Below are 26,623 nucleotides of genomic sequence, written 5' to 3'. Positions count from 1 at the left end.
TGGGACCCAGCGAGGAGGAGTCCAGGGGCGAGAGGCTGAGGGGCCGGAGCTGGCGGGCCCGGGACCTGCTGCAGCGGGTGGCAGGAGGGACACGCCCCGTCCCCGCCCTCAGGCCCGTCTGGCAGCAGCTGCTGAGTAAGCGCGGCCACGCATCCCAGCCACGCGGTGCGGTCTGACCCACGGGCGCGGCGGGGCTTCCGGAGGCGGCGGTGTGACAAGGACAGAGTGGTGTCGCTGAGCACGTCCCTGCGAGCCTGGAGCCAGCGGCCTCTGCAGCCCCCAGGGGCCCGGGTCCAAGGCTGTCTGAGGGCGGAGGGCGGGGGGAGGCAGAGGCCGGCACTCAGGCCGCAGCGCCCCTCCTGTGGTGACAGCGCGGCTCACTGGGCCGTCTGTCCAGCCCCAAGGCCACCAGCGCTAGGAGAGAAGAGGACTGACCCCGCCTGTGTCCTGGTGACACGAAGCCGATAAAACAGATGCTGGACGTGCCGGCTCTTTCTGGGACTTTTATTTCTTTAAAATAATTCATACAAATGGTTACGGTCACAAACATGATTTTAACCAAAATATTGCTAGCCTACCACATCAGCAGGACGGCACCGCGCGGCCAGGCGCCGCAGCCCCGCCGCCCGGGACGGAGGCCCACGCGCTCCTCTCTGCACCGCTAGCGACGCCGTCTTCGTTTGGAACGGGGGGGGGTTCATGCCAAAGTTAGGAAAGACAGCCTTTGTTTTGTTTTTCTAAATTATTCTAAAAATAAGACAAGCAGGTAGAAAAAACAATGCACCGTGTGGCGTAAAAAGAAAACGGGGAGGATTCACTGTCCTGAGAAGTTTGCCAACTGCTTGGTTCGGGATGCGACCCACACACAAAAGGGAAAACGTCTGAAGCAGACCCGCTGAGCCCTGCCTCGGGCTTCTCCTGCCGACAGCTAAGCAAACAAATCCTTCGTGATGTTCTAAAGACTGTACACAGACGGGGACATTCATGATAGAACTACTGACTTCCGCTGCTGAACGAGGACGCAAAGGACACGGCAGCGGCCGGCCCTCGGGACGGGACAACTACAGCTGACGCAGGCAGAGGGTGCCACCTCTCACCCCTGGCGCCCGGACTGTCCCGGAGGCCGTGGCCACCTGCGGCGCCGCCCCTGCACACGCCTGTCCGAGGGCTTGGCCGGTGCCCAGACTGCGGAGCTCCGCCCGGGCTACAACTGGTCACTCGCATGGTCTCTATCCGCCTCGGGCTTGACGGTTTGGCCAGGAGAAGGCGCGTGGGGTGGGTGGGACACGGGGGGCAGGCCGTGGGACAGGGACATGGCGCTGGGGACGATGCCTTCGACGGCGGCGGGGATGCCGCTGGGGGCCACGCCCACGACGCCTGGGGGGTACCTGCTGGGAGAGGAAGGAGGCAGGTGAGGCCAGCGGGGCAGGACCCCAGGCTGCTCCTGAAGGCCGCCTGCTGGGGGACGCCGTCCCACTCCCTGTGTGGCCGCCACCCAGACGGTCTCATGTCCACCAGGCCCTGAAGGTCGCCCCTGCTCGGGCGCTTAAGCCCCAACCGTCCGTGTCCACGGGGGCCGCGTGAGCACACGTCCAGGCCGAGAGCCCCCGCTCACCTGTAGGCGGCCCCGTTGAGCTCGGGGTGCACCACGGCCGGGTCCACACTGGCCCAGTGGGTGGCAGCTGCCAGGTGGTCTTTGTTCACGCAGTTCTTCAGACTGTCGGGGATCCGGCCTGGGGGAGGCCGGGGAGACGGGAGGGATGGTGCCTGCGTTAGGCGGCTGCCACCAAAGGGACCCCAGAGGCAGGGGCTCCACTGGGGACGTGGGCAGTCTCCAGACCCGCTCCCCTTAGGCACAGCGGGGTCCTGTCTGGGCAGTGTCGCCCTCAAGGCTCGGGGACCCCCAGCCCCGAGCAACCGATCTCGGCTCAGCAGTGCCCCCAACCCCATCTGCTCGGCCCGGGGATTTCAGAGAGAAGCTGACAGGGCCCAGCCCGGAAGGCTTACACGTATAAATGACTCTTTAAAAGGTGGGGGAAAAACCCCATGAGCTGGCACCCCAAGCAGAATAGCAAGCGAGCGTCACAAAGGTTGACACGAGGGCCTGGGCCGCGCTCGGCCTCCTCTGTGTTTGGGGTCTGCCACGCCAGGCCCTGGGTGGGTCCGTCTCCCTACCCACCCCAGCAGAAGATGCCCGTGGCCTCAGGGCCCCCGCCCGGCCCACCTGTGATGGCTCTCCGGATCTCCCGGGCTGCCTCCTCACGCATCTCAATGGAGGCCTGCTCGCTGTACCAGGCCGCGTGTGGGGTACAGATCAGGTTGGGCGCGTCCTTCAGCGGGCCCTGGCTAAAGCTACACGGCACACAGGAGGTCAGAGGCCCCGCCCCTGCCCGGAGCCACACCCCACCCTCCGTCAGACTTGGTGGCTCCCCCGGAAAGACAAACCTGCCCACGGGCTCCTGACTGCAGTGGGGAGGGGCCTTCACTGGGGGGGGGGACGCGGCCCGCCCCCCTCTGCAAGCGGCTGTGAGCTCTAGACCCCAGGTCCTCCGGACACCGTTCTGCCCCGGAAGGGTAAAGACCCACCTGGAGCCATCCTGCTGCCCCAGACGGGCATTTCGGCCATGAGGCCTCTGACGTGGCCACATGGGGGCCAGCCGCCTCGTGCCCCCGGGCACTCAGCAGGGCGCCTGGTCTGAGCCCTTCCCACCAGGCGCAGGGGACTGGGTTGTCCTGGCCCACGGCGGTGGCCTCCCCTCGCGCTGAGATTTGGCCAGGGAGGAAGGTCTGCCCAACGGGGGATCTCAGGCTCCCTTGTCGTCGGACCCTCAGCTGCCTGAGGCCGGGGCCTGGAGACCGTGCGTGGGCATTGGGGCCCCACTCCCTCGCGGCGCCGTGGCCACCGGGTCAGACGCAGGCTAGCGCGGGGCCTAAGCTGGGCGAGCGCCGTCTCGGGGACCCCAGGGCACCACCGGGAGGCACCTGAATGGCTCCGACTCGTGCACGTCCAGGGCCGCACCGCGGATCCGCCCCTCCTTCAGGGCCTGGGCCAGTGCCTTCTCGTCCACAAGGCCGCCCCGGGCCGTGTTCACCAGGAAGGCCCCTTGTCTCATCTGGGAAGACACGGGACAGTGCGGCCTGAAGACACACCCCCGCCGGTTCAGGGAAGCGGCTGCCCCCGCTCCCAGGTGAGGGACTCCTTGTGACCCCTACTTCACCCCAACTAAGCCCACCCCGTCGTGGGGCTCAGGTGGCCGTCCATCAGCTTGGGGCTCGTGCCTGTCCGGGCCTCACTGAGTCCTCGGGGACCACACAGCTCTGATCAGCGCCCCCGGCCACGCCCTGTCCCCCAGAGGCCCAGACCCACTGGGTGAGAACCAAGGTGCCCGGCCTCACTCTCTACGGGGCTTCAGGAGCCCGGGGCAGACAGCAGTTGAGGTCCCAGGTGGGCACACAGAATGTACACGCACGCCCACCCACACGTACACGTGCACACACGGACATGTACGTAACCACACGTGCATGTGTGCACACACACCTATGTGCACACATCAATGCAAACGGCCACCCCACTTAAATACGTGTACACACACGTGTGCGTACAAGCCCACATGCACACACACGTGTATGTAACCACACGTGCACGTGTGCGCGCACACCTACGTGCACACATCAATGTAAACGGCCACCCCACACTTAAATACATGTATACACACGTGTGTGTACAAGCCCACGTGTACACACACACACGTGGGGGGGGGCACTGTCGTCGGAACTGACCCACCCCCAAGTATATACACTGTGCACGCTTGCGACACAGGCCTCTGCACACACGGGCACTTGAAAGGCCCGAAGCCGCGGTTCGGGGAAGAAAAGGCCCCGCGGGAGGGCCCGCGTGGTGGCCGGTGACCGGCAGGAGTGGCGGGCAGGCGGCGGTTTGGGCCCCGCCGCCCAGACCCCGCCGCCCCCCGGGGCCCCTGGCCGCTGTCCCGAGGGAGGTGCCGGCGGGCCGCACACCTGTTTGACGGTGAAGTCGTTGATGAGGTGGTGGTTGTGCTCGTTGAGGCCGCAGTGCAGGGTCACGCAGTCGCTGTGGAAGAGCAGGTCCTGCAGGGTGCTGACCCGCTGCAGCCCCAGCGCCCGCTCCGTGCCATCCGCCAGGTAGGGGTCGTAGAACAGCACGTTGAAGCCAAAGGCCTTGGCCCGCAGCGCCACCGCCTGCCCCACGCGACCTGGGGGGCGACAAGGTGTCACCACGGCACCTCTCCGGCCGCCCTGCCTCGGTTCCCCGTCTGCCCGGGGTGACCCTGCGACGTCTGCTCCCAGAGGCCGAGCGGCAGGACGTGCACAGGACGAGGCTTTGCAGAGAAGGGACGGGGCTCCGGGGAGCTGGGGAGTGCCGACGGGGGCTCCGCGGATGCACGGGGGGCGAGGCAGGGGCTGCGGTGTCAGGACAGGCCCCAGTGCCCCGGAGGCTGAAGCCCTCTGTCCTCGGCTCCCGAGAAGACAAAGCAGGGGAGCAGCGCAGGCCAGGAGCTGGTGGGGGGAAGGCACGCCAGGGCCCTGCGCTCGGGGCCACGGGACGCCGTGGAGGCTGGTGAGACGCCAGCGCAGAGGGCCCGGGGAGGACAGGCACCCAGCGGTCCTGCCGACCAGCCACAGTGCCAGCGCCCCGGAGCAGTCACTCACACTGCCCGCTGGGCGACGCTGGCACGGGAGCCCCCGCTCGGCTGGCCTCGCTTTAAGCCACTTCACCTACGCCGTCAGTCCCCAGTTCCAGGAACCAAAAGAAACCCGAAGAGGATTTTCACTTTTATGAAAAAAGGCAAAAGCGAAATTGCATTCAGTGTGTCTGGCAGGTGCCATTACAGAGCCCCTTCTGCCCCCGGGAACCGCACACCGTGTCTCAGTGTGGAGGTGCTGTGACCTTGGCCTCCACGAGTGACGTGAATCCAAAGGTCGCTGCTTCTCCCCTTTACATCACTTGGGCCACAGAAGGTTTCGGGGGACCACTCTGCTTTTGGGCAGTGGGGAACCAGAACAGAGACTCTCGGAGTCCCGAGGGGCGCGGGGAGGGCCGGAGCAGATGACCAAGGGCCGTGGTCCCCGGGGCCACCGGGCGCTGGCTGAGATGCAGCCTCCGGGGCGTCCCCACCCCACTGAGTGTGTTGACCAACACCGCCTAGAGGTGGCCGCCCCAAGTCCACTTGGCCAGGCACACCCAGCTCCTCCTCCCCACCGGCTCCCCGGCCTTGCTCCTTCCTCCCGTCCTTCATCACACCGCATGGGCCAGGCCATCCCTGCCCCTGGACTGGCTGAGGGCGCTGGGGGCCTAGGTGCCAGGAGCAGGGCGCTCACAGGGCTACGGGGCTCTGGCCAGCCCTGGCGTCTGCGTGTGCACAGCCAGCAGGACAGCGAGTCGTGCCGGGGAGGGACACGCCTGTGTCCCACGGACGCCCATGACCCTGACCCCCTGCACTAATGCAGGCGCGTCTCTGCCCTGCAATTCCCCCACAGCTGCATGAGGCGGTGACTTTGCCGTAGAGAACCTTTGTGAGACAGCTGATGGGGCCGCAGGGAGCTACGGTCCCGCCCATGCTGGGTGGCCCAGGTGGACCAGGGCAGGCCCCTCCCACCACACTGCCCTCCCCTGCTTCCCCAACCCCTAAGGCCCGCACCACCCCGGCACCTCTGCCCCCCGGACCCTGCCTGCCGCCCCACGTCTCCGTTCCCTGGTTTGCTGTCTGAGTGCAAGGGGCCCAGGGTTGGCCCAGGACACCGGCCTGCAGGGCGTGCGAGTGAGCGGGTGAGTGGCGTGGGCAGCCTCCGTCCACCCAGAGCAGGGCCCAGGGCAGCCTGCCCGGCCATCACCCGAAGCCTTGTGCGCTCAGTTGCGGGGTAGGGGAACGGCAGAGTGAGCACACGTGAGTGTGCGTGACCACACGAGCACGTGTGACCCCAAGAGCACCTATTTAACATCTGTGTGCGTGCGTGGGCCCCACTAGGTGTTCCCGGGGCAGATAAGGGCCAGCACAGTCTCTGGGGCAAAGGCCCCTCAACCCTGCGCTGTCCCCTGGCTGGGCAGCCATGCCAGGTGGGGGCACCTGCCAGCAGCACAGCGCAGCCCCAGCCTCAGGGTCCACAGAGCCTGTGCACGGGGGCAAAAGCCATCGCACCTAGTCCGATGATGCCCAAGGTCTCCCCGCGGATCCTGGCGGCTCCAGAAGCCACCTCTCGGATCTGCTCAACACTCTGGACCCGCGTGCCTTCCCGTAGCGCCTGGTGCAGCCACGTGGTCCTGCGGTACAGGTTGAGGATGTGGCACATGGTGGAGTCGGCGGTCTCCTCCACGGACGCGGCCGGCACGTTGCAGACGGCGATGCCTGAGGACACGAGACATGTGGGGCAGTCACTAGAACGGTCCTGGTCTCACCTGGGACAGGCCGGCGGACACGTCCCTGCCCCAGGATGCTAGGAGACAAATGCAGGTCACCTGCCCCGTGCCGCGTGGGAAAGCCACCCATGGGTCCAGTGGGCAGACAGGGTGGGGGACAGGAAGAGAGGCCACCTGGGCGGATGCCCACACCTGCTTCTGCCCCTCCTGGACCACCTGCCACTGGACCTTCTGGAAAGGGATCTTGGCCAGGCCACACCTCCCCAGGCCCTGCCCTCCCCACCCCCTCACCAGCTCGGCTTGAGACAAAACCTAAGACGGGGTCAGGAGGTCATGCAGGGGAGACTGAGCGAGAACAGAGCTGGAGGCCCCGTCAGACTCGGGAACAAGGCTGCCGCCTGACAGGACCAGGCCGTGCGGAGGTCTGGCAGGGATGACCGCACGGCACGCCCCAGACTGTCCCTGGACGAAGGACGGAGCCCCAGCCCGTGAAATCGCGAGGCAATGAGGACCCGCTCCGCGAACAGGGACGAGGGCCGGAGGACGTCCTGGCTCGAAAAGTGCCCAGACCGCAGCCTGACACTGCGGTGCCTTCCTGGGGACAGGTGATAGCGGGGTGAGAGAGCTGGGCTGGCAGAGCAGAATGAACCCTGGGACGCGTGGCAGCCGACAGCGGGAGCCATTTTCACGCTGCAGGTCTGAGGCCGCCTTCGGTGACCAGGGGCCGTGGCCGGGCGTGTCCTCACATGCCCTTAAGCCGTGACCAACACAAACAAAGGATAAGGAGAGACTAGACCAGAACGTCACAAGAGGCGGAAGACTGTACCTGGAGGAGCACGCTGAGGTCTGTTTCCGTGAGTGTGAGTCACACACCTGTGTGTACACACTCCCACGTGTCCTACATCACAACACAAACCACGGCTCGTGCACAGGGCTGCGCAAACCCCGACACGGATGTGCTGGCCGCCCCCCCGGGCTGACGTCCCTTCCCCACGGTCCCCAGGAGGCAGTGCGGGAGGGCGGCGGACACGCCGCCCACAATGCCCAGGCTTTCTGAGGGCCGCTGCTGCCACCCTGCGCCTGCCTGAGGGGAGCTGGCGTGGGGCCCACACGCTGCCGGCCCCCAGGCCACCCCCGGACAGGCAGGCGGCTGCAGCGGGACTCTCCTCTTCCCGGTAAAACCAACGGACAAAATGTGATGAGATCGCGCCAAGGGAGCAGTGCGCAAAGTTGCAGAGAGAAGAATCCAAGACCGTCCTACCTAAGTCCCCAGCTGACTTGATGTCGATGTTGTCAAAGCCGCTGCCGATTCGGACGATTATCCGAAGGGCCTTGAACTTCTCCAGGTCCTCCCTGGTCAGCGTGATGGTGTGATACATCAGCGCCCCAACGGCCTCGTTCAGCACCTGCAGTGAAAGAGGCACGTGAGCTGCTGCCGCTGCGGGAGAAGCCACGCGGGCACTGCCCCCAAGTGCGGCCCCCGCTAGGCGAGTCCCAGGGCTCCGGCAGGGTCCCACCTGAGCGGCCTTCTCTCCGGTGCGCATGGCAGGCCCTCTCGGGGCGGAAGCTGCCCAATCCCCGTGTGAGCGGTCTGCAGTGACCCGAGTGTGACGGATCAGCAAACTCGTGAAGCACACCGAGGGTCCCTGCCCCGCTTGACACAGGGGACAGCGCTCTGCCTGCCTGACGCAGGGGGGTGCGCGGGGGCTGCCTTCTCCTTGGGCACCAGACGCTACGATAGACGGGAAACGCCGGGCGCGGGGAGGACCCGGCACACCTGAAACCTCCAGACCCTGCCGATAGGGTGAGAAGCCAGCGGCCACCTTGACAGACCGTTCGCAGAACAGGAGCAGCCGCAAGGCCGTAACGCGCTCGGAGCGGCGGATAAGTCCCCGGGGGCAGTGAACGCGCTGCAGTGAGCAGGGCACCCCTTTCAGACGGGGAGGGGGCTGACGTGCCGACCCCCACTGCCACTGCGCACAAGGCCAGGCCTCCAGGTCAGCCTGCACGGCCCCGGGTTGGAGGGTCACTCCCCCAGGGAGGGGCAGGGGGCAGCCGCTGCCCCTGCGCACCGTCCACGGCACCACAGACCTGGGGGGCTGCCTCCCCCCGCCCCGCCACTGGGAGGGCTGTCAAGGGCGCGTCAAGGTGGGGCACGCGCTCCGGGCGCGCTTGCGCCTGAGGTGGGCCTCGCCAGCTGCAGCCCCCAGGAGGGGCCCGCCGGCTCTGTCTCTGCACCCTTCGGAGCGTGGCCGGGGCCGTCGTCCCCAAGTGCGGGACTCCAGGACACCTGGGGGCGGCCCGCGTGTCTCGGCGAGTCTGTTCCAGGTGAGGCCCACGCGGGCAGGTTGGTGCCAAGCGCACAGACCTCCCCGTGGGTGAGGTCCACCCACCATCGTGCCCCATGCAGAGCCCCGCCCCCCACCCGCCAGCTTAAGTCCATGAGCTCTGCCAGCGCCGGGCCCATCCACGTGCGACGCACCTCGCTCCTGGGGGGTGGGGGTGGGGGCGGGGAGCGCGGGTCGAGGAGGGCGGGGCCACAGCCCAGGACCGAGAGCCGGGTCCGCACCGGGACGCAGTCTGGCCAAGGCCAGGGACGCGTGATCTGCCATCTCTGAGCCCAAGGGCAGGGGCTGCGGAGCGGGCCCACCCCGTTCCAACACATCATGTAATTCAAAACCTGCCACACTTGGGGACGAGGTTTATTCCTCCCTAACGGGACGTCATAATCAATGACGTCTCAAATTCAGTGAAACAGAGTCCACTGGGAACCTGTGGTGATGTGTCTGCGGCCCTCTCTGGACCGAGCTTCCAGGGCTGACCCTGGGTGCCCCGGGGCGACAGAGGCTGCTGGACCACAAGGGGCCGCATGCGAGCTGAGGAAGCAGCTGGCCCGTGGCTGATGGCGTAAGCAGAGTGGAGTGGGCTCTGAGCGTGGGGCGCAGGGCAGGGGACTGCAGCCTCGGGGAGACTGCTAACGGCCCCAGGCTCGCCCCTTCTACGATGACTGAGCCCTGGTCCCAGCCGGACACACGGCCACCCGGAACGCAGTTTCCTCTGAGGCTGGCCTGGCCTCCCTTCCCCTCCTGCTGCCTGAGGCGGCCTGGAGGACACGGCCACAGGGGACCTCACAGAAAGGACCAAGGCAAGGACAGCTGGGCAGCAGGGCAGAGGGGTCCTGGGTTCCTGATCCTGCAAGGAAGGGACGGGGTGCTGCCAGCCTTGCTCTGGCCCCAGCTCGGAAGATCTAGGAATCTCAGCTCCGGGAGCAGGGACTGCCAGCGGGCGCGTGAATGGGCCGGCTGCATCATGCCCGAGTCCTGACAGCTTCCCCGGCCTCCCGGGAGGGCCACAGACGCAGGCGCTGACTTCCGGTGCCATGACTCGACGGGACCCGTTGTGGACGGGGTGAGGCCCGGCGTGTGACAGCAGAGCAGCAGCAGAGGGGATTAACCGAGAGCACGTGGGGAGGGTGGGCAGGAAGAGACAGGGCAGTGGACATGGCGAAGGCCACGGGGAGGTGCAGGGGAGAGGGGAGGCCCCTCTGGCCGCCCTGTGCTGTGCGGACAAGAGCTGGTGAGGAGGGCCCCCTGGGGCAGGTGGGCAGGAGCTGGGGGGCAGGCTGCATGTAGACAGAGATCTGTCGGTGCCCACGGTGTCCGGAACGGCTGGGTGCTAGAACCAGAGAGATGGACACGTCCCTGCCAGCATTGGGAGGCGCAGCCCCGGACGCAGAGGCGGGTGGATCGGCTGGACGCCTGCGGGGCCCTCGGCTACAACGGGCGTGCGGATGGGCTGTGGGCGGGCGGGACGGGGCAGGTGGTCCTCGCGGCTCAGGCGCATGCGCAGGGGCAGCTTTTTCCTGAGCATTGCACCCAGCTGTGGTCCTTAAGTGTCCCAGGCTGCACTTTTAAGCAGGGATGGTCCACGATGGTCTGAACGTTTCTAAATCTGGAGAGACTGTGTGGCTTCCAGCGCCAGCTGTGCTGCAGCAAAAACCCACGTGTTTGCTTGTTTCCTTGAGGTGAGAAGTGAGCGGATCCCTGCAAACCCTCTGCAGGCTCCAGTCCTGCTGCCACTGCCCCCGGGGCACAGTCTGCCCGTCAGCACCGACCGCCCAGCACCAGGCATTCCCAACTTCCAAATACTCCGTGTGGCGCACGCAGGCTGGAACCGTTATTGTAGCTTTCATTTGCATTTCTGGGTGTGACTCAGTCACCCAGGTACGTTTCTGGGTAAATTACTTTTTCCACGCCTGGCCCTTTTTCTACTGAGCATCTCTTGAATCCCAGGGTACCAGGCGGAGTGTCCTCAGAGGCGAGCCCGGGCTCCTCTCAGAGCAGCGCCCACCCTGTACCGGCTACAGGATGAGACCACTGCAGGGGCACCACACTGCCCTGTCCAGACTCCAGGTCCGTGCTCCTGCTGGCTCATGACCCCTTCCCTGGTTGCACAGTGGCCGTGACACCCCGGGTATGGCGCCGACCTCCCAGCGTCCACTCCTGCCAGCCTCTACCTGCCGGGTACCCAGCTAGTCGCTGACCTGGTGTCCTCAGGTCCACAGGGGCAACGCAGCCCACCTGGCCAGGCGCTCAGAGCAGAGGGCCTGAGGGGTACTCACTGGGCACCACACCAGAGGCAGGCCCCCGGTCAGGGCACCTCCTCGCCCCGAGTGTCCCCTCCCAGCATCTCACACACACACACACACCCCCTCAGTGACTTCTTATCTTTCCAGATGGGCGTCTTCTGTGGGATTTCCCGATGACAGATGGCCCAGGTGGAGGGACAGCGGGCTGAAGACCGCAGACCAGATTCTCACAGGCCTGCCGGAGCCCCACCCAGACCTGCGAGCTGACGGCCCGGCTGCCCCTGGGTGTCTGTGAGTCCCTGGTGGGGGGGCAGTGTCACCTGCTCCGCGGTTGCTATTTTGTCCACACACCCCCTCGCTCGCCCACTGTCTACTGGGATTTGTCCTTTTCCTGTTGGTTGAGAAGTCTGAGTATTTCAGCCGTTCACCCCCCGACTGTTACACGCACTGCGGGCACGTCTCCTTCGCCCCCCTGTTTTCCTGTTTTGTGTGATTTCTCTTGCAGGGAGATTGTTTTGATTGCCTCGTACTCAGACGACCCCTCCTTTCCACGCCGTGCTTCCTGCAGAACTGCCCACGTTTGGTTCTGTCCTGACCAGGGGCGAACACACTCCCTGCAGACGCCCCTCTCACTCTTGGTGACGGCGGGTGTGCACGAGGGCACCGGCCAGCGTCCCCAGGGCTCGTGGGCTGACCAGTCCTTTCCGCCTCCAGGGTCCTCAGGTCCCACCGACCGGGAGCCACCCCACCACTGGCTACAGTGCCTGTTTCTGCGTTTTCCCCGGATTTTATTTCATGTCTTACCCGGCCTCGGCGCATCCCTCCTGGGACTGGGCGTTTCACTCCAAAGGCCCCTGCTGGTGCCCTTGGAACCCCAGGCGCGTCCCGCGTCTCTCCCACCCTGGCCCAGCCCCTCAACGGGACCCCAGGTCTTCCTTTTCCACGGCTGCCCCCACCTCACGGGCACCTGACTTTGTCTGAGGAGCTTCGGAGAGAGCGGCTGGGGGGAGAAATGCCTGCGCCGGCCCCGCGTGTGGGCGCGTGAGCGAGCCTGGTAAAACCCCTCCTCTCAGGAGCTTTGACGCGCCCAGCTGGGGCCGCTCTGGCTCTTGTCCCCCGCCCCGGCGCTGGTGAACTCTGGATCCTGAACGGCAGGGCCTCCCGGGCCCCCGACGCTCGTCCTGGGTCTGCGGCAGGAGCGCGGGAGCCACCGTCCAGCTTTGGTTGTTTTCCTTGTATGGTGGCGAAAACGTCAGCCTCTCCTCCTTAACACTCAAATAACGTCGGACGGACGTCCAACCAGCTGTGAGGAGGCAGAAACCCCTGATCAGATGTGACACGTAAGACAGGCTGATATTTCCCTTCTAGGCCAAAGCCTGCAGCCAGGTGGTCCATGGACCCCGTGTCAGCTCCAGAGCCATCGGGGTCCTGGGCTCCTGACTTGCTGCCCCGCCATTCCCAGGCTCCCCTGGCTCCACATGGCTTCCTTCTGTGGTCTGGGTGGCTGCCCAGGCTCCAGCCATCACATCTGGTTTCCAGCCAGCAGAAAGAGGGAAGGTGGCTCTGCACACAAAGGCTGCTGTCCTCTCCCTGGCTGGACTTAGTCATTTGGCCACCCCTGGCAGCAAAGAGGGAGGAAGGAAGTGCTTGTCCAGGATGGGAAACACGAGGCTCCTGAGAGCGGCTGCACTGGCCAGCTGGGCACGGCACCCCTGGGGAGTTTGCGAATCTCTCCTCGTTCCTCGTCGCTTCCGTCTTGCCTCTGGGCTTCCCTTGACTGTGTCTTTCGAGCTTCCTATTCAAGTTTAAACCTTCCACTCCCATCCAGTCTCCAGGGGCACCCTCTGGTTCTCCTGTGATTCTGTTCTCGCCGCGTCCTGCTGGGTGTACAGTCAGGCGCTACCTCAGCTCTAAGGACACCAATTACACAGTCCGAACGTCTCTTCTGTCAGGAGCATAAAATTCTGTCCCCAGGACACTTTTTCTACCTGTTCTTCTCTGGCAGGCAAGGCCTTGGCTGTGGCTTCCCGTGGGTGTCAGGAGGCATAGGGCTCGGGGGGGACGCCGCCTGCCCGTCGGGTGGGGCTCTGAGGGCCCTATCCCGCTCCCCAGGGGTCTGTCAACTTGTTTATTTGGGTTTTTGGTTTTTTTTTTAAATTATTTATTTATTTATTTATTTATTTATGGCTGTGTTGGGTCTTCGTTTCTGTGCGAGGGCTCTCTCCAGTTGCAGCAAGCGGGGGCCACTCTTCATCGCAGTGCGCGGGCCTCTCACTATCGTGGCCTCTCTTGTTGCGGAGCACAGGCTCCAGACGCGCAGGCTCAGTAGTTGTGGCGCACGGGCCCAGTTGCTCCGCGGCATGTGGGATCTTCCCAGACCAGGGCTCGAACCCGTGTCCCCTGCATTGGCAGGCAGACTCTCAACCACTGCACCACCAGGGAAGCCCTGGGTTTTATATTAACTTGTTGAAATAGTTTTGGTTAAGTTACAGTTCTGGAAAAAAACACGTTTTGTCTTAATTTTCAAATTTACTGGCAAAACTTGTTTTAATACTGCTTACAATTTTTAAAAATTTCTCTCGGTATGTCTCTTTTTCATTCCACTACTGGTTTTTTTAAAAAGTATCTTTTTAGTTGGAAACAGTTTAAGATTCACAAGAAGTTGCCAACAAGAGGGATCCCGTGTCCCCCAGCCCGGCCGCTGTGGTGGGCAACGAGCTCGTGCCCGGTGAGGTCCATCTGTGCACCCAAGTCCCCTTGGCCGTCTTGTCCTCGCTCGTGTGTGCTGTTCGGTGCAACTTCACTGTGAGTCTGTTCGAGTAGCCGCCTCACAACAGGACACAGAATGCAGGACTGCCGTCACCACAAAGAAACACCCCCGTGTTAGCAGCACCTGAATCTGGCACCTCCGTCTCCTTCGCTGTCCCCGTCACGGTGGCTGGCCAGAGTGACAATGCACGTGACCCTCACGAGCTGGCTGCTCTGGCCCGGCCGACGCCGGTGCCCGTGGCTCATCCTTCCTTCTCTTGCCCAATGGGGCTCCTCGGTACCCGTGCCCTGGCTGAAGGCCACCTGGTTCCCTCTGGCTCCGGCCACGAGGAACAAAGCTGCTGGGGGGCTCGCGGGCAGGTTTCTGTGTGGATGTGTGTTTTGCTTCTCTGGGAGAAACGCCAGCGCTGCGACGGCCAGGCAGGTGGCCCGAGCCTGCTCGGCTTTGGGAAACCGCCAGCCCCAGTTCCCGGAGGGGCCGCCCGGGCGTGCACGCTGCCGCACTTTTCTCACCCGCGTATTGCTGCCTTCCCTCGGCTCTGGACCATTGTCAGCCTTTTTCTCATCAAATTTCGCTCGTGGCCCATCCCCTCCCCTCGGTCCCTGAGATTTCTGTCGGAGACTGGCTCCCCACCGTGGGCCCCTCACCTCAAGCCTCCGTCCTGCCACTGACCCGAGTGGCTGGCGAGTCTGCCCAGTGAGTTCTCACTTTCAGCTTTGCTCTGTTTCAGCTCCTAGATCTTCTAAAAACTCCCCCGAAGCCTGCCGACGTCACGTCTTCTGCGCTCGGCTCCTTCTGAAGTGCTCAGGCTTGGTTTTCACGTGGTGGTTGTAGCAGCAGACACCCCCCCGGCCCCTGGGTCCCTCTAGTCCTTTGTCTCTGCTGGTTTTCGCTCAGTTCTTTCTTCTCCTATTATCTTGTTATCTTCGACTGTGCGATGAACATTGTCCTAGGAGGTGATTTGCAGAAACAACTTGGGGCCCAGGCCTACGGTCTCTTCCCATAAGTGTACTGTTCTCCCTTGTTTCTGCCAGCCACCTGAGCATAGGGCACAGGGTTGCCTATAATCCAAGTTCAAGGCTTGATGTGGACGTTGCTGGGCCGGTTGGTGGACAGGTGAGGGTGCATCTGGTTCCAGCTCGTGCTTTCTCCAAGGGTCCAGCCCAGAGCCAGGGTCCAGCAGGGCTCCAACCTCACCGGCCCATGAGGCTGCCAAAGCCGCCCTGGCCTCTCAGCCACCTCTTCCAGCACAGCCGATGCCCCAGCCCGGCGGGCACGACCTGTGCACCCCTGTGGCATCTGGGCCTCTCCTGACCCTGCTGGCTCTCCGAAGCACCTAGGTTTTATAAACCTTGGCCCAGCTTTCTCAGCTGACTCAGGGGAAAGGTGGTTCTGAAGTACCCGGTTGGCTGTGACTACAAACAGAAACCAGATTAACATACTTCCTGTCCCAGGGCGCCCGAGAGCTGCAAACCACGTGGCACAGGCTCGGGGTGTCCTGGCGACCGCCGTGGCCTGAGTCATCCGGTGACGGAGATGCAGCCTGCCCGCCCCCAGCACCGTCCACTGCAGCCACATCCCCAAATGCCGCTTTCTGGGAAAGAACTGGTTGTAATGGAGACGTCCCACCCCCGCCTCCCGGCCGGCCAGGTGGTAAAGGCAGCTCCGGCACCTGCCCACTCCGGCAGGAACCCTGGGACGCCTGCCTCAGCGCTGGCGAGGCCACGGCTCCCCGCCTCCCCGCCCCGCCCGTGGTACCTTCTCGTGGATCTCCTGTGTGGACTGTGCGTCACAGAAGGCCACTGTGGCCACGTCCTTCAGGATGGGCATCTCCACCGTGCAGTCCCGGCCGTCCAGCAGTGCCACCAGGGGCCGGGGGTGCAGGGGCCCGTTCATGATCGGAGGTCGGACGCCTGCAACGACAGGGCCGGACGCTCAGCTTCCCGCGGCAGCACGGCCCCCGCGGAAACCTCAGCCCACCCCAAGGGCTTCCAACTCTACGTGTCCAGCCACCAGGATCTTTGTCAAAAATACGTTAAAAATCAGGAAGGAAAACGCACTGGTGTTTGCCACGGCTCTCTGCTGCCTGAGTGGACACCGACAGTGGTGACTGCCCCCCCGCCCCGGATCAGGACCTCAGGGGTGCAGAGCCCCAGGCAGCCCCGCGCTCCAGCTGGCGGCCAGACACGCGGGTTGGAACGACGGGCTCGGGGACGCACCCGATGTTTCTCTTCCACTCGACGCTGTGGTGTTGCCACCCAAAAACCCGACAGGGACCCACCCGGCACCAGCATCGCCTCTGCTTGTAGGTTTGAGGAGCAGGAAACAGCGCAAAGGTAGAAGAGGGTTAAAACACCAGAAAAAGGCCAGAACCCCTCACCTTCCCGAAACGAGACAGCAAAGAATTATTAAAAACTCGCTCCTTCCACACGAGGCCCAGGTGGAGACGGGAGGGCTTCACAGGTGACACGCGAGACAGCGGTGGCTGCATCGGCCCGCCCCCTCACCACGGCCCCGCCAGGCTTGCCCTGGGACGTGGCAGCCGGCGCGCGGGGCGCAGGACGAGAACCGGGAGCGGCCCGCCAGTGCCCACCACTCCCGAGAGCGCACGGCCGTCAGGACCGGCGGCAAAGGCGCCAGGACCGCCGGGAGGGCTCCTGGCCTGGGGTCCAAAGGCTAGGGCCACTCTGGTCACCTCCCCCCGCATCATGAGCAGAGCGTCCGGGCCCCCTCTGTCTGTGGTGCGACGGCAGGAGTCCTGTGCAGACGGTGCCCTGGTCTCTCCAGCTCCACTGGGAGAACAGCGCCGTGTCACTTAAAGACGTTACTCATTTCAGCGTGTGACAAACACCCGCTCCCGGCCTCACTCAGCCTGAACTCTGCCCAACATCGATCCACGCGACCGCAAGAAACCGAGCCCTCCGGGTCTGCGAAGGTGTCTTAGCTGAAAGGTGCCTGCAGAGCCTTGTCTGGAGCGCCCAGCGGTCAGAGAGGACGGGAACCCCCCACGGAGGACACCGCGACCGGGAGGGCGCCCCACCGCAGCGAGTCCACGGGAACATCCAGAGAAACCCCGCGCCGACCCGCGGCCTGGCCGGGCACCCCTCCCTCGAGACCCTCGACAGAAGCAAACCCCACGGCAAATGTGGGGCCCGGGTGACGCGCCCGCTGGGGACGTCCCTGTCCTAACCCCGCCACGCGCAGGGAGCCCGGGAGCAGCTCCTTCCCCGCGGCCGCGGGGACACCGGCCTCGGGCGGCCTCACTCTCCCGAGCCCCGACCAACCTGACATCTCTTAATATGGGCTCGGCTTCCACGACCATGAATCCGACTGTTCAAAGCGTCTATCTTCAGAACCCCTGCGGAACTGCGTCCTGTCACTGGATCCTCATCCCACGTCTTTAATTGTCTCGAACCAAAGCTCCTAGGCTCCCGTCCACGGCGACCACTGAAGCCCACGCCGGGTCAAAGTCTGACTAAAAATTAAACACAAGAGACACGTTAAACACCACTGAGGGTCAACTAGACTCACGAACCTCAGGTCCGTGGAGGAGGGGCTTCCCTGCACCTTGACCCCAGGCCCGTGGCTGCCGGGCCGGGACCTACCTGGAATCAGGCCCGGCCCTGCGTGGGAGTGACCGGCGGGGCCACGGATCGGACGCAGAGGCAAGAGACTCACCCCGAAGGTCGCCGCCACGTGCCCGGGACCCCGCCCGGATGCCACCAAGTGCACCAGCTGGGAGGCCTGGCGACAGGACAGCCCAGGGAGCGGGCTGTGGCCAGTTCTGCAAGCTCCTATCTCATGGGGCCCGTCGCTTCCTGGGTCCACGACGGGGCAAGGAGACTGGACTTCCAACAGGCCGCTGAGGGGGGCCCCGGGACACAGACCCCGACCTGGATGCTTCCTGCATCCCAGCTGCGGGCCCCGCGGGTGGTGTCCCGGGGCCGGGGCTAGATTCAGGTGCAGTCCCTCCCCAGAGAGCTGCCCAGCCCTTCCCGGGGGGCAGGACGACCTGGTCATGACCCAAACCTCGGGCGCACCCGAGTCCTCCCTGATCCGGCTCAACTGCGGGGACTGGCCAGCCGCTCCTGAAAAGCTCCAGCCAGCCAGGCACAGCCCATGACCCCAGGACACGGGCGGCAGGGCCAGGGGGCAGCCTGCAGCCACGGGCCGTCCGCGGCCCTCAGTGCCTGCCACCGGTGGGTGCCCAGCACCCGAACTGACCTCACCGCCGGCTCCCAGGCGGCCTCGGCCCCCTCAGCCCCACGCGGCCACGTGCGCCGAGGCCCCCCACGCTCCCACAGGTAGGGGCATGACGCCCCGGCCCAGGTCCCCGTCCCGCCGCACCCGCTCCGCCTCCCGGGCCACGCAGCGTGGACAGCAGCCCCGCCGCGAAGGGACTCCGTGCCCGAGGGGCTGCGCTACCAGAGCTCTCGCAACTCGCGCCGTGCCCCCACCCCCCGCCTCCATGCAGCCACGCTCCTCTCCGGAATCACCAAGCACGAGGAATCGGAACGCTTCCACACTGCAAACCGCGGATGCTCCTTTGATCTAACTTTCTCCGGTGAAAAACGTACTCAACGAGCCGTAGGCAGCAGGTGTCACCCCACACCTCAGACACGCCCCGGGGGTGGCCCCAGGACAGGACGACACCCCCAGAACCTCAGGGACCCTCAGTGCCGGTCCTTAGGCCCTCCTCTCACTCCAGGCCGACCTGGAGGCCAGCCTCACCCTCCTACCCTGATTCTCACAAGAGGGGCTCGGGGACAGCAACGGGGGTGGGGTGCCTGGGCCGGGCGGCAAGGACGCTGGCCTCGCTCAGGGTCTCGCTGGCTCTGGGGCCCCAGCCTCGCTCCCGCTGACCGACCACACCGCAGCCGGGGTGGGTGCTGCCGACCGCGAGTGGGACCCCTGCCGTGGCCCCGACTGGGCAGAGGCAGGAGAGCGAGCTCCAGGACCTCAAACACCTGCAACCCAGGTCCCACTGATGCCATCGTCTCTTCCAAAGTTGGCCCCAAACTCATTCCAAACTGCAGCGGCAGCACCGGGCAAAGCACCCCAGTAGTCACCTCCGCACGGCCGAGTCAGGCCGACCCGGGTGCCCTGCCCTCCTACCCGAGGGTCCCCGGGAACCACACGTGATGAGATCAGTGTGTGCAGGTGAGGGAGACCCCAGACGAGTCACAGCCGGCCGTCTGGTCACGAGGCTTTCTTCAGTCCCCTCCCTAAACCCTGGAGGAACCAGGGCCAGCTGCACCGGGAAGCAGGGCAGCGCCCAGCCGGGCCTTCCCTGGCTCACTCGCGGTCCCATCCGTCAGCAGCGTCCCTACGCGCCCGCTACATGCCGACGGCCAAGACAGTTCCCTGTCCCCCGAAGGCCCGGGGCTCACGCGCCTCAAGTGCGGCCCAGCACTGCGTCTTCCCAGCCCTGGTGAAACAACCTGGACCCCTGGGCTCTCCCGTGTCCACCGCCCACCAATCCTTTTGTGAAAATGGTCTCAAAAGGAAGCTTTGCTTTGCCAATGCTGAGCAGCCTAAAAGGAGCCAGGTGCGTCCCCGCTAGCCCATGGGGGTGGTGGGCGCCCGCCCAGAGGAGCGGCTGGCGGGCCTCGGGCCTCGGAGGCCAGCCTGAACAGACGGAGGGCCCTGGGCAGGTCTCAGGCCCAACGTGCAGACGGGAGGCGACCTCTGCTGGGCACTGCAGACAGACAGGGTGAGTCTGGCTCTCCCCTCCCCGGCCCCAGTGCCCTGTGCACAGGACGGCAGCGTCCAGCAGTGGCCGAGACACAGGGATTCAACCGTCCAACTGTGCTTGAAATAACAGCAAGACCACAGTCGCAAGAAGCTTCTGGGCTCGTGCTGGGGACGCTCACGGGTGAAAACGCTAAGCTGCACCTTGTTTCTAGAAATAAACCAAACAGAAGCCCCGTAAGTGACTTCACTACTCAAGACACCGATGGGAGAGCCCCTGGACGCACAGGGCAGCAGGGGGTGCGCTGAAGGGTTGACAAGGTCAGGCCAGGGGAGGGGAGGGTCATGGTCAAGCCCAAAGCAGGCCAGCAGGTAGCCCCAGGGACCTCAGGGCCACCAAGCCACCTCCTACAGCCACCGCTACCCCAAACACCCTGCACAGGAACCTACAGGAGGCCTTCTGCCCTCCGGGGGAACAGCCCCGTGTTTAAAGAGTGAAGGATGGGTGGAGAGAGCAAGGCCCGTGGCCAGCAGGCGTGGACCCTGGGGGTGGCACGCAGGCCATGTCCCACGCGCCCGGTGGGTGCAGTGCCGCCAGCCTGGCCCCCCCACCCTGTGCTGACTGGACGAGTCTCAGGGGCTCCTGCCCTCTACTCACCCGCCTGTCTCTCGGGAGCCACAAGGGTGTGCACCCCTCCCCCACCAGGTGAGCCAGGGGCTCGGTTCGTGGTCGGGGGCGTGGCAGGGATGGGGTCTTGGCCGGAAGCCCCCCGGCCAGATTCCAGACACACCTGCCCCTCCCCCTTACCAGAAACTGGACCCCATCTGGGAGGGTGGGACACAGGGCCGGCTCCTTGCAAAGAAACTCTGGGGACCAGATACGACAGGGACGGCCCCAGCCCCTTGGTGGCCTCCGAGACCGTGGTAAGGGGCCGCCCTGGGGAGCGGGTGGCTGGCAGCCAGGACACCTGTCAGGGCGGAGACTCTGTCCCCTCAGCGATGGCACAGCCAGGGAGCAGACGGGTCATCTCCCGGTGGCGTGAGGCTGGCCCCAGGTTCCCGGGTGTCCAGACGCCCTCCCTGGTCAGCCCCAGACCCGGGGCTCTGGGCGCAGGAGGGCCCGTCCTGTCCTCACGCGGACCCCTCTCCAGCACGCCCCGCGGTCCCCGCACCTGCTCACCACGCGGAGGTGCTGGCGGGGCCGCACCGGCTGCCGGGAGCACCTGCCGGGGGCCACAGCCCTGCACTTCCAACACGTGACACTCCCAGGCTCCCTTCTCCTCCGGGCCTCACCTCCGCCCACCACCCCCGCTTCCCTGCTCCCCTCCCGCCCGCCTGGTTTCTGCTCAGGGATGGACGTGGGTGCCGGCTGACCACTGGGGCCCTACGGCCAGAACACGAGCTCTGCCAGGACGGGCTTCCGGGGGCACCCGGCGAGCACGTGGGGAGGGAGGGATTTCTGACGACCAGCCTGACGCACAGACGGCTCTATCCCACGTCACAGAGGCGCCAGGTGCCCGCCACGGGGAGAGGCAGTGCGTGCCCGCATCCCAGCGGCTCAGTAAAGGGGGGAGGGGAACGCAGGGGCCAGCGCGGCTGCTGAGAGAGGAAGCCCGTGCCAAGAGCTGGCAGCGCCGCGGCCCTGGGCTGCCCCGGCTCCCGGGCAAACGCGGGGAGCGGTGGGTGGCCAGACCTGCGGGGCCGAAGTGGACGTCCCTGCCAGCCGCCGCCCAGCTCGGGCCCAACAGGAGGGCGCTCGATGAAGGCCCGGCAGACGGCTGTCCTAACACCCCACCCAGACTCTAGGACCGGTAGATGGTTCCCTTGAGCCGCGCCACGCAGCAGCAAGAGGGGACGGCGGAACGGGAGGGAACAAGAGGGGACAGGAAAGGACGAAAGGGGACTTGGGCTGCGACTTGCATTCCACGCTAAGAGAAGATGCCAACGACGGGGAGCCGCACGGGGGGATGTGGACACTCCGGCACCGTCTTTGCGCTCCTTCCTGCCCAGCTCCACACACTGGCCGTGCGGCCCTCCTGCCGGGCGGCCACTCCTCCCCTCCCCACCCCCCCACCACGCACCTAAGACGCGTCCTTGGCCACGGCTCCCCAGTGTGGGGCTACCCTCGGAGGGTCCAGGGGCTGCAGCTGGCCCTCGGCCACACCACGCCCTGAGCACCAGGTCAGGGTCCCGGGCCAGCTCCCACCTCCTTCTGCAGCACCGATGAGCATCTCAAGCTCAGCGCACCCAGAACTCGCCCCCAAAAGGGTCTCTGCTCCTCTCCAGCCCCAGTAACTGCCCCCCCCAACCCAGGCCCCAAACGCAGCAGCCACGGACAGGGTCTCTGGCCCCACGGCCCGTCCAACGGCCAGCCTCCCCGGGCCCACGGCGAGGGTGTGCTCTCCTCACTCCACCAGGTCTCTGGCCCGCACGCCACAGAGCCCCAGTCACCGTAGCCGGAGCCCGTCACGCGCACCGCTCAGCAGCAGGAAAGGAAACTCCTTGGCACCACTGGCGGCCGCTGCCCCTGCCACCTCCCCACCCTCCTGCGTGAAGCCAGCCCCTCTGCCAGCACCGGCCCTCCAGCTTGACCACCAGGCATGCCCTCCGGAAAGCCACCTCCCAAGACAGGACTCTGACGACCCGAGGGCGGCCCCGCGCCTGCCCCCGCGTCACTCTGCCTGAAGAGCCAGCAGCAGCCAGCCTTCTCCAGCTCGCCCCACTGCCCCGCAGCCCAGCCGTCTGGCCGGGGTCCGCCGTGCTGCCCCAGGCAGAGTCTGGCTGGGGTGGGCGCTGAGCCCCTGCAGCCAAGGCCAGGGCGCTCCCGCAGGCAACGCATGGCCGCGTAAAACCTCCAGCAGGACCACCGGCCAGAGTCAGCCTCAACTTCTCAACTCCTTGGAAACCAAAAGACGCCCCACACACGTGCTGGATAAAAACTGTGACAAAAAGTGAGGATGCGTCACCAAGACTTCCCCACGCGTGTTCACCTCTCACCATCTTCACTTACGCCCACGTGTGTGCATGTGTTCTGCTACCTTCGTGATACTCAGAATCCCGGAAACAAGAACATGATCCACGTCGAAAGAACGCAGGTTGGGGTGGGTTCATCGTGATGCCACCCGTAACTTAGGGAATGTCACCTTCCTCCCTTCCAGAGCGACGTTTCACAGCTGCTGCGTGGAGACCCTGTCCCTCAGCCCTGCCCCCGGCCCTGTCCCCAGCTTTGGTCCTGTCCCTGTCCTCAGCCCTGTCCCTCCATCCCCAACGCCTGGCACACGCTCACTCATGTGATCCCACCTCTTCACACGCTCCATCCCCACTTTACAGACATGACACAGAAGTCACGTAAGGGGCCCATAACCATGCATTGGTCAGGGGCTCAGCTGGGATTTCCCCAGGGACAATTCTGTGCTCTTGGCTGCTGTGGTCACTCCCCCAGAGGCTGAGGAATGCTGCCCCATTCAAGAGTAGACAGGCTACACTGACCCACAGGGCACCCCAGATGTCCACACTGCTGGGAGCTGGCTTTCTCCTGAATATTTGCCTGTGTATGTTTTTATAGAAATAAAGTTGCTTCTCTTGAAAAGTGGGGGGGTCCTGGAGAGGTGGAGGACGCCCGCATGGGATATGACCGGCAGTCCCAGCTCTGGACCCCCTTTGTGCAAGCCAACTCTCCAGCCACCCAGAGAAGTGGGAGCTGGGTGAGGGGCTTACCCTCGTGACTACTCATCTCAGAGCACCTGGAAGAAAACCTACCCCATCCCACTTCCCGAGAGCAAACCTGTCCTAACCAACCACGAAGAAGAGCATCACCAGAAAGGGGCTGCCCGGGCCAGGTTCCCGGCTTAAGAGGCTGCCAGCTAAAGGCCGTCCTCCCGGCAAGCCCAGGGCCGGTGCACCCTTCCGGGACAGGCAGGCACCAGCCAGAGGAAGCTCCGTCCAAACCCGCGGCTCAGGTGCCGTGGCAGCTCCTCCCTCCACAGGCCTCGGAGCCTGGGGCCCCGATCTGCAGGCCCCAGGGGCAGGGTGGTGGCGTTGGAAGCTGAGGGTGGGGCCCCTCCCGGGTGGGGCCCCTTCCCTGCCGACAGGATGCGCCCCTACCATGAGGAGGCCCCAGCCCGGTGGCTGGAAGCCCGAAGAAGCTGGGGCTGTGCAAGAGTGGAAAGACAGGTGAGCGTGACACGGAAGTGGCCTGACGGGGGCGTAGGGCAGCGGCCGGCAAACCAACACCACCCGCGGCGCCCCCCGCCCGGCCTGCGCCCCCCAGCCCCAGGCTCAGGGCCCCCAGAGCTACCCGGGGCACGGAGAATGTCTGTTCCTGACACCTTTCAAAATAGGAGGGGCACAAGGTGCCTGGGGACAAACAGAAGCGGGTCACACCTGTCCCGTTACTCAGGTGGAAACGGACCGAGAGAGAGAAGGGCGCCCTGCCGCCACCTCTGCCGGGTGCGCGGGAACGGCGCGCCTCCCAGCTGACGCATCACTTCGGTCATTTCAAAAACGAGTAAAGATCTCAAAACGGTCATTTCATTTCAAAAACGTCATTTCAAAAACGAGTAAAGATCGCCTGCGGGAAGACCCGGCGCCGCGGACCCGCAGACAGGCCGGTTCGGGTCCGAGGCTGCGGCCCCGCACGTCCCCCGGCAGCGGTCCGAGGTCCGGCCCCGAAGGACGTGGGGTCACCGGCGCGCCCGGCCTCGCTGCAGGGCCCCGTCAACAGTGACCCGGCCAGCCCGGCCCGCAGGACGGACGGGCCTGCGGGGCTTGAGCACCGAGTGCGAGGTCCCGGCTGCGGGGGTCCCGAGGTCCCCGCGCCCCTTTGTGTCACCTGCGCGGGCGGGCGGGGCGGCGGCGCACGCGCACGCAGCAGCACGCGCACGCGCACGACGCTCCCGCGGTCCCGCCCCCCCAGTCCCGCCCACGGGCGCCGGCGCGCGGGCGCCGGCGCGCACGCGCACTCGCACACAAAGCCGGGGCCCGCGCCCGCCCCGCCCGCCCCCGCGGCCCCGCCCCGCCCCGCCCCCGCGGCCGGAAATGCGCGCGCGCGGCCTTACCGAGCGGCAGGCCCTTGTTGAGCAAGTGCGAGCTGCCCATTGAAAGGCGCGGGCGGCCGCGGGCCCCGACGAGTCCGGCGCGCTCCGCCGCGAGCCCGGCGCGTGGGGCGGCCTGGGCGCCGTCCGCTGCTCCGCCCGCTCGCCTGCGCCCGGGCGCCGCCGTGCCGAGCCGCCGCGCCGCGCCAGCAGCCGCTCCACCGGGCGGGGACAGGGCGCGCGCGCGGGCGGGGCTTCCGGCGCGGCGGCCTCCTGTTTCCAGGCGCGGGCGCCGCGCAGGACCACGCGGGCGGCTGCAAGCCGCGCCCGCCCGCCCCGCCCCGCCCGGCCGCTAGGCTCCCCCGCCCCCGCTGGCCGCGCCTTCCCGGCAACCGCACAGGCACCTGCCCGGACACACCAGGCCCCTCCTGCCCGAATGAGCACACGCACTTGCTGAGAATCCCCAAGGCCCCACTTGCCCTACACATGCACACGCACCTGCCCTGAACGTGCCAGGCCCCACCTTCCTGGAACCCACTGGGCATTGACTGCTGGGCTGAACCGGCCCCTCATCCTCACCCTCCGGCCGCACCCATCCCGCACCTACCCGCCGGCCGCCGAGCGGGCTCCTGGGCACCGGTGGTTTAAATGTCCGGGCGGCCGCAAGGTCGGGGGAGGCAGCGGCGCAAACCCCGGAGGGTTTTTCTGGGAAAACCCGCCCTTATGCTGGGCGGGGTGGCCTACACCGGAGTCCCCAGGACAGCTTCCCGAAGCCAGCGGCAGGGACTTCCCTGGGCCTGGGGCGGTGCAGGTGGTCCCTGGGAGGTGGCCAGGTGTGGCTGAAGTGGGTGTCAGTCTGACCACCGCCGCAGCCCCAGAGACAGCACCTGTGCTTAGTTCCAGAAGTCCAGAGGGCACCTGGCACCCGAGGGTCATGAGGGCTCTCCAGGGTGGGAGCTAGCCAGGCCTCAAGGGCAAGGTGATCCGGTTATGGGGAAGGGCCAAGGCCAGCCCTGGGAGAACCTGATCCCCAGAGCAGGGATGTCCTGGGAGTCGGAACGCTGTCAGGTGACCCTGAGGATGGGCGATGTAACTGTCCTCTTAGGTAAAAAGCACATCATTAAACACGACAGCAGTGGGTACCACTAAACTGTTGGTACGGTTTGGTGAAACATGATGGACCATCCTGAAATCAATTGTGTTATCTATATATCCTTAAAATCCATAAATCAGTGAGAAAGTGTGGGTGGGTTCAATAAAGGATGATAGGGAACTGGGTGTCTATTTGCAAAACAAATGCTTTTAAATTCTCACTTGGTACTCACCTGTGAAAATACCTCCCAAACTGGATTAATTAGAACATATGGGGAAAATGAGAAAATGGGTTGTAAATGAGCATTCAGCAAATCTCTTAGAGACCTTTCCTAAACACAGACGCAAAACCAGTCACAAGGGAAAGATCAAAATTCCGGACCTGAGCGCGTATCTTGCCCACACACCCCTCTCATTTTCTTAGTTAACGTTGTCCGGGAACAGAACCCCTGACGTGGCCTGGACCAGCTCCTCCAGCCCCCTTCCTGTCCTGTCTTGGCATCTCGAGTGCTGAGACCCGAGGTGCCCCTTGATACCTGCTCCCTCCCCCACCCAGCCCCCAGCCCAGGGTCACCTGCCTCACTCCATCCCTGTGAGTGGCACAGTGAGTGGTAGAACAGAAATCGGATTCAATTGAGTCCTGCTCAAAGCCTGCAGGCTTGTCATTGCACTGGGCCAGTCAGAGAGCCCTGGGCCCGGGCCACCTGCATCTCCCCCAGCCTCCCTTCCATTCCCTGGCCAGGCGCCCCTCCCTCCCCCACCCCTCATGCTCCAGCGCGTGCACTTCTTCCCACCTGCCACAGGCCTCTACACGGCTGTTTCTGCTGCCTTCCCCAGCTCTTCCCGTGGCCACTTTCTCCTCCTTACCCTGTGCCTGCTCTAGGATTTACCTTTCTGTCTGGGCATCCTTCCCGCTGTGCTGTCAGCTCCCTGAGGGCAGGGCATCTGCTCCCCCGCCCTCGTGCACTCGAGGTGGGAACCGCTCGGTGGAGGTGTGGGAGGACTGCCCCGCCTTCCGAATGTGCCTGTCCCACGCTTGCCCCCTCCATCCTCGG

The 26,623-nt window shown here is 65.3% G+C and overlaps 1 protein-coding gene across 3 annotated transcripts; it reads right to left on the bottom strand.

The window, feature by feature from the left end:
* Positions 1–490: 490 nt before the first annotated feature.
* On the bottom strand, positions 491–24,632 carry CTBP1 (C-terminal binding protein 1). 3 transcript variants are annotated; one of them, XM_068543608.1, is made up of 10 exons: positions 24,501–24,605; positions 17,037–17,227; positions 15,511–15,665; positions 7,656–7,800; positions 6,177–6,383; positions 4,018–4,232; positions 2,983–3,113; positions 2,225–2,352; positions 1,616–1,733; positions 491–1,391 (listed from the first exon to the last, which is right to left on the bottom strand). In XM_068543608.1, exons 2-10 carry the CDS (start codon positions 17,041–17,043, stop codon positions 1,205–1,207), a joined length of 1,293 nt encoding a protein of 430 aa, XP_068399709.1. In that variant the 5' UTR covers positions 17,044–17,227; positions 24,501–24,605; the 3' UTR covers positions 491–1,204. The 3 variants fall into 3 exon arrangements, with proteins under 3 accessions (XP_068399709.1, XP_068399708.1, XP_068399707.1); XM_068543607.1 differs by lacking the exon at positions 17,037–17,227 and having other exon boundaries at positions 491–1,388; positions 24,501–24,632; XM_068543606.1 differs by lacking the exon at positions 17,037–17,227 and having other exon boundaries at positions 24,501–24,631.
* Between the last annotated feature and the right edge of the window lie 1,991 nt (positions 24,633–26,623).

This window comes from Eschrichtius robustus, chromosome 4 (assembly GCF_028021215.1).
Source record: "Eschrichtius robustus isolate mEscRob2 chromosome 4, mEscRob2.pri, whole genome shotgun sequence".
Classification (NCBI taxonomy): domain Eukaryota; kingdom Metazoa; phylum Chordata; class Mammalia; order Artiodactyla; family Eschrichtiidae; genus Eschrichtius; species Eschrichtius robustus.
This window is presented reverse-complemented; position numbering and strand designations above follow the sequence as displayed.